At 37.2% G+C, this 7,665-nt stretch overlaps 1 protein-coding gene across 1 annotated transcript; it reads right to left on the bottom strand.

Moving 5' to 3' along the window:
* Positions 1-1,067: 1,067 nt before the first annotated feature.
* LOC104432082 (LRR receptor-like serine/threonine-protein kinase GSO1) lies at positions 1,068-3,839 on the bottom strand. The gene is made up of 2 exons (XM_039309912.1): positions 2,437-3,839; positions 1,068-2,328 (listed from the first exon to the last, which is right to left on the bottom strand). The coding sequence occupies exons 1-2, from the start codon at positions 3,837-3,839 to the stop codon at positions 1,068-1,070; spliced, it is 2,664 nt and encodes an 887-aa protein (XP_039165846.1).
* Between the last annotated feature and the right edge of the window lie 3,826 nt (positions 3,840-7,665).

Genomic DNA, 7,665 nt, shown 5'->3' with positions numbered 1-7,665 from the left:
CCTGCCGAGCTGCAAGGGTCATGGGTTGTGCTGACCATGACGCGAGAAGAAGTCAAGCTTCAAGGAAACAATGTTTGTCACTAGCAAATCTACCAACTCTCAAACGAAGTTTTTACTTAGAGAACATGGCAGCTGCTACACCTTCTGAAGTTGGACATGAATTAGATTCTCAGTTGCAAATCTAGTCACGTTTTGAATTGTTTTCCTTTGATTCAAAAAGCTTAAAAGAAGATTAGGAACTATGTTGCAGAGTAGTCCACACAATGCAATAGAAATGAAATTATTGAGTACAAAATATGAAAAGGCTATGTTCAAATTCTCTAAGCTACTCTCAGCCTTGTTTTTTTGTCAAGGAAGTGACAACTTGATCTTGTTGAGCTTAACCCCAACAGTTTTCATGTCCATTCTTTCCTCGGGCAAGTCCTTTGAACATTCTAGTCCTAATTCTAGTATCAATAAAACTATGCTATTGAATTTCAAAAGCATTGGATCTTCATGTTTCGTGCGAAGGATTTTGCTATCCACAATGTCAAGTACTCTATTTGGAATTGATGCACCTACCCATTGCCTCAAGCTGATATCGGCATTGAACATTTCATCAGTTGGCTTCCCAGTAATAACTTCCAATAACAATATGCCGAAACTATATACATCTCCTTTTGTCGTGACTTTACCTTCCGAACCATACTCTGCAAGCATCATAGTTTGAGACATAAGAACATTGGCAATTGATCTATTTCTTTTTGGGACATTAGTAATAAGATCAAGAGGCAAACGAGTGCTAACATATCTGTATTACATTATACCATTATATTGGCAATCAAAGGCTTGAATTAGCTAATATTCGACAAATGTACCTAGAGCAATGTAACCAATCGTGCCGAGAGTTCGGGTTTGTGTTTCAAGCTTGTTCTCAACCAAAATCTTGGAAATTCCAAAGTCACAGACTTGTGCGACCAAGTCCTCACTTAGAAGAATATTGCTAGGCTTTAGATCGCAGTGCACAATGGGTTCCGGTTGGCCATGGTGGAGATACTCGATTGCCATTGCGACGTCGACCATTATCTTCACTCGTTGATGGAGATCCAAGTTGTGGTTGTCGGAGTATAGCCACTTCTCCAAGCTCCCACAAGGCACGTATTGCAACACCGAGCTCTTAGATTGGCATTCGTGCAGGTGCTGATCACCTTGACGAGATTGCGGTGTCGGATCATACGAAAAGCATCGCATTCTGCATCAAAACTTTTCAAAACACCTTCGATATAGAGATTTAGTACTTTGACCGCGATGTCTATCCCGTTGGCCAGAGTCCCTTTATATACAGAGCTAAAGCTTCCTTCTCCGAGCAAATTGCTCTCGCTGAAGTTGTTAGTAGCCAAGCAAAGATCCCGATATGATATCATTGGGTGGTCATTTCTAGGCAAGTTCTCCATCAAAATTGAAGCTTTTTCACTAGTGTTCCCACGCTTTCTAAACAAGCAAATGATGAGGACTAGAAGTATAGCTAATACAATCGGCACAATAATGTATAGTATATGGAGCCGCTTGTCCCTTGATGATTTCATTCCATTTACCTTGCAACGTGGGACTTGAAAAATCTCATTTCCACAAAGTGCTTCATTCCCAATGAAAGAGAGAGCCGAGAAATTTCCAAATGGCCCGCCATTAGGAATCTCTCCTGATAGCTTGTTAAAGGACAAATTCACATTTTGCAGATATGCAAGTCCTTCCATGGACTCAGGTATCATGCCCGATAACTCATTGTAGGAGAGATCGAGGAAATCCAACCCTTTGAGATGGCCGATTGATTGCGGTATTGATCCTTGAAAAGAGTTCCTCGACAAGTTGAGAGAAGCAAGGCTCTCAAACTCCTGGATGGAACTTGGTATGGCACCAGTAAATCGGTTCCAAGAAAGATCGATGCTCACTATAGCTCTCATCTTCCCTACTTCAAGTGGTAGTCCTCCATTGAAATAATTGAGTGACAAATTGAGGAAGATGAGTTCTTGAAGGCCCCACAAACTAAATGGTATAACCGATGTCATGTTATTCGAGCTTATGAGAAACTTTTGAAGGCTGCTAAGGTTTTCAATGCAATTTGGGATTGATCCCGATATCCTGTTTTGCTGGAGCAGCAACTCTCCTAAACCTGTCAAATTGCATATCTCATCAGGGATCGATCCTTCGAGATGGTTGTTGTCAAGATACAACCTTTGCAAACTTTCTAGTCCTCCTATCGATGATAGGATGTTGCAGTCTAGAGCATTATTGCCCAAATCTAGCCAAGTCAATCTCTTCAAGAAACTTATTTCCTCGGGAATACGACCTCTTATTTGACAATTGTAAGCAGTTAGAATTTGTAGGGAACTGGAGAAGTTTTTGATAGATTTGGGTATGGAGCCACGAAGCAGGTTGCCTTCCAACCCCAAGACTTACAACGATGGACAATTAGATAATTCAGAGAGAAAACCGAGCTCCGAACCGTAAGTCTCTCCTGTTAGCTGATTAGACCGAATACCAAAGACTTCAAGGTTCTTCAAGTTGCCCAAACCCGTAGGTATGGGTCCGCTGAGTTGATTTTTCGAGACATCGAAAAGGATTAGGTTCGAAAAATTCAAGAAATACAGGGGGATGTTGCCGCCAAAGACATTGCTTCCTAGATATAGTTCTTCCAAATTCGGAAGGCTTAGATCACTACCTGAGGGAAGGCTTCCGGAGAGGGAATTGTCCACCAAATTAAGCATTCGAAGCGAAGAAATATTAAAAACCTCTTGAGGCACTTCGCCAATTAGCAAATTTTCCCTAAGGACCAGTGATTGCAGATCGACCAAATTCCCAATCTCACTCGGAATCTCCCCTTCAATGGGGTTAACTCCTATTTCTAGTTTGTGCAAGCTCGACAAGTTACCGATGGTTCGAGGAATCGTGCCAGTCAAGTTGTTAACAGAAATATAGAGCGTTTGTAGCTTTTGCAAGCTACCTATATCTCGAGGAATGCTTCCCTGAAAACAATTGTATGACAACCACAATATGATAAGCTCTTTGCATTGGGGTAGCGTCTCTGGTAGCAGGCCGCTGAATTGATTTTGACGCAGTGAAAGAATCTGAATGTTAGGCCAGCGGTAGCAAAGATCGGAGGGAAGGCTTCCAGAGAGATAATTATCCCTCAAATTGACCCACGTGAGCGATCTATTGAAAAGTGCTGAAGGAATCGAACCTGTGAGAGTGGCATTGGCCAATTTAATGACTTGCAATGTGGATATGTTGCCCAGGAAGCTTGGAATTTGACCTCGTAAGTCATTTGAGCTAAGATTCAGCTGTTGCAACTTAGTGAAAACGCCAAATTCTCTTGGTATGCCGCCCGTTAGCCTGTTTGTCGCAAGTGACATGACTTCAAGGTTTTGACACTGGGTTAAGATAGGAGGAATGTTTCCTTCGAATTGGTTCAATTCGAGTATAAGTTTTTTGAGGCGACGTAAATGGCCAATTTCTGTCAGAATCATGCCATAAAAACTATTGTTGCGGAGATCAAGAGAAGCCAGGAGAGAAAGATTCCCAAGGTAGGGAGAGAGCTTTCCTTGGAGGCCCATGTGCGAGAGGTCTAAAGCTATGACTCTGTGCCTGCGGTTGCTACAAACGACACCAATCCATTCACATAAATTTGCTTCCACGGTCCAATTGCCTCCTTTGATGGTGTTTGTTGGGTCGACTTCCATCATCGATTTGAAGTGGAGGAGAGCCTCTTGATCAGTGAAGTTGCTAGAACAGATGACGGGTTGAAACATCAATAGGGAAGCCAACAGAACATCAATAAATGCTAGAAAGATGAACTTCTCCATAATGAACAAAGTCTCTTTTGATTGCATCAATAGATGGTTCACTAATTTTGACATGTTCTTAGTATTTAATACCAAAACTTACCAAATGGTTGTCTCAAATAGGGGAAGAAAATAATGTAAAGAAAGACTAACTATCAAACGATGTCCCTCAATCACATCTATGGCTTGTTCTTTACATTTTCGCTTTTAGACCTACTTTCAACTTTGTGAGCATGCAAATGGACCTTTGGACCAATGCTCCAAGGCATGAATGTGAAAAGGCTTTGTGATAACTGTCGTGACTTTCCCACAAAGACAATATCAAGTGTCTCATGGGGAGTTGACTTATTGAAAGTTCCTATTGCTGGAAGAGATAATGTTATTAGTAGTCTATCAAATTTTATCCAATGTTCATGTCATATTTGAACTTTCAATCGATTCCATTAAACCACTTTTGATTAATGTGAAATATCTTCCCACAACTTTCTGTCAGTCTAATTAGATCTGTAATATATTTAATATGTTTTTTTGTCATCCTTTCATTTGTCAGTTTAAATGAAATACGTCATGGATAACAATTTTGTGAAGCTGATGTTTGATGGAGAAAATTACGCGGACTTGGTGCGTGTCATGATGAATTTAAATTGTAAAATTACAATACCCGTTCCTTCGTCCTCACCCAGATCTAGTGAAACATCAATTTGGAAGCCAAGAGAACATCAATAAATGCTAAAAAGATGAACTTCTCCATAATGAGTATAGTCTCTTTTGATTGCATCAATAGATGGTTCGCTAATCTCGACATGTTCTTAGTGTTCAACAACAAAACCTACCAAATGGTTGTCTCAATCAAAAAAAAAAAAAAAAAAAAAAAACAATGTAAAGAAAGACTAACTTTTAAATGATGTCCCTAGATCATGTCTATGGCCCATTCTTCGCATTCACACGTTCACACTTACTTTCACACTTATTTTTGGACCTTTTGAACTTTCAATCAATTCAATTAAATCACTTTTGATTAATGTCAAATATCTTTCCACAACTTTGAATTGGTCTTAGTGGATCCGTAATATCTTTAATATGTTTTTTTGTCATCCTTTCATTTACTAATTTAAATGAAATATGTCATGGATAACAATTTTCTTAAGCTGATGTTTGATGGAGAAAATTACGCAGACTTGGTGCATGTCATGATGACTTTAAATTGTAAAATTATAATACCTGTTCCTTCGTCCTCACCCAGATCTGGCGAAACATCAATTTGGAAGCCAAGAGAACATCAACAAATGCTAAAAAGATGAACTTCTCCGTAATGAGTAGAGTCTCTTTTAATTGCATCAATAGACAGTTCGCTAATTTCGACCTGTTCTTAGCGTTCAATACCAAAACCTACCAAATGGTTGTCTCAATCAGAAAAAAGAAAAAGCAAACAATGTAAGAAAGACTAACTATCAAATGATGTCCCTCGGTCATGTCTATGGCCCATTCTTCACATTCACACGTTCACACTTACTTTCACACTTACTTTTGGACCTTTTGAACTTTCAATCAATTCAATTAAGTCACTTTTGATTAATGTCAAATATCTTCCCACAACTTTGAATTGGTCTTATTGGATCCGTAATATATTTAATATGTTTTTTGTCATCCTTTCATTTATTAATTTAAATGAAATATGTCATGGATAAAAAATTTCTTAAGCTGATGTTTGATGGAGAAAATTACGCGGACTTTGTGCATGTCATGATGACTTTAAATTGTAAAATTACAATACCCGTTCCTTCGTCCTCACCCAGATCTAGCAAAACATCAACTGAGAAGCCAAGAGAACATCAACAAATGCTAAAAAGATGACTTCTCCATAATGAGTAGAGTCTCTTTTAATTGCATCAATAGACGGTTTGCTAATTTCAACCTATTCTTAGCGTTTAATACCAAAACCTACCAAATGTTTGTCTCAATCAGAAAAAAGAAAAAGAAAACAATGTAAAGAAAGACTAACTATCAAATGATGTCCCTCGATCATGTCTATGGCCCGTTCTTCACATTCACACGTTCACACTTACTTTCACACTTACTTTTGGACTTTTTAAACTTTCAATCTATTCAATTAAATCGCTTTTGATTAATGTGAAATATCTTCCCGCAACTTTATATTGGTCTTATTGGATCAGTAATATATTTAATATGTTTTTTTGTCATCCTTTCATTTATTAATTTGAATTAAATATGTCATGGTCAACGATTTTATTAAGCTGATGTTTGATGGAGAAAATTACACGGACTTCGTGCGTGTCATGGTGATTTTAAATTGTAAAATTATAATACCCGTTCCTTTGCCCTTGCCCAGATATGGCAAAACATCAATAAGGAAGCCAACAGAACATCAACAAATGTTAAACAGATGAACTCCTCCATAACTATTAGAGTCTCCTTCAATTGCATCAATAGACGATTCGCTAATTTCGACATGTTCTTAATGTTCAATACCAAAACCTACCAAATGGTTGTCTCAATCAAAAAATAAAAATAAAAAATAAAAAAACAATGTAAAGAAAAACCAACTATCAAATGATGTCCCCCAATCATGTCTATGGTCCGTTCTTCACGTTTATACTTTCACACTTACTTTCAACTTTGCATGAGTACAAATGGAACTTTGGATCATGCTCCAAAGCACAAATGTGAGAAGGTTTGCTCCAAAGCACAAATGTGAAAAGGTTTTGTGATAACTATTGTAACCTTCTCGCAAGGGCAATATCAAGTGGCAATAGCGAGTGTCTCGTGAGAAGTTGACTGATTGAAAGTTCCTATTATTGGAAGAGATAATGTTATTAGTAGTCTGTCAAAATTTATCCATGCTTCATGTCATATTTGAACTTTCAATTGATTTAATTAAATCACTTTTAATTAATGTAAAATATCTTCCCACAACTTTCAGTTGGTCTAATTAGACTCGTAATATATTTAATATGATTTTTGTCATCCTTTCATTTATTAATTTAAATAAAAAATGTCAAAGATAATAATTTTATGAAGCTCATGTTTGATGGAGAAAATTACGCAAACTATGTGTGTATCATGGTGACTTTAAATTGTAAAATTATAATACCCGTTTCTTCGCCCTTGCCCGGATCTGGCGAAACATCAATAAGGAAGCCAACAACATCAACAAATGTTAAATAGATGAACTCCTCCATAACTATTAGAGTCTCCTTCAATTGCATCAATAGACGATTCGCTAATTTCGACATATTCTTAATGTTCAATACCAAAACCTACCAAATGGTTGTCTCAATCAAAAAAATAAAAAATAAAACAATGTAAAGAAAAACCAACTATCAAATGATGTCCCCCAATCATGTCTATGGTCCATTCTTCACGTTTATACTTTCACACTTGCTTTCAACTCTGTGTGAGTACAAATGGAACTTTGGATCATGCTCCAAAGCACAAATGTGAGAAGGTTTGCTCCAAAGCACAAATGTGAAAAGGTTTTGTGATAACTATTGTAACCTTCCCGTAGGGGCAATATCAAGTGTCTCGTGGGAAGTTGACTGATTGAAAGTTCATATTATTGGAAGAGATAATGTTATTAGTAGTCTGTCAAAATTTGTCCATGCTTCATGTCATATTTGAACTTTCAATTGATTTAATTAAATCACTTTTAATTAATGTGAAATATCTTCCCACAACTTTCAGTTGGTCTAATTAGACTCGTAATATATTTAATATGATTTTTGTCATCCTTTCATTTATTAATTTAAATAAAATATGTCAAAGATAATAATTTTATGAAGCTCATGTTTGATGGAGAAAATTACGCGAACTTTGTGTGTATCATGGT

The sequence above is a fragment of the Eucalyptus grandis genome, chromosome 3 (genome assembly GCF_016545825.1).
Source record: "Eucalyptus grandis isolate ANBG69807.140 chromosome 3, ASM1654582v1, whole genome shotgun sequence".
NCBI classification, from domain to species: domain Eukaryota; kingdom Viridiplantae; phylum Streptophyta; class Magnoliopsida; order Myrtales; family Myrtaceae; genus Eucalyptus; species Eucalyptus grandis.
The sequence above is the reverse complement of the archived record's forward strand: the minus strand, read 5'-3'. Positions and strand labels throughout refer to the sequence as shown.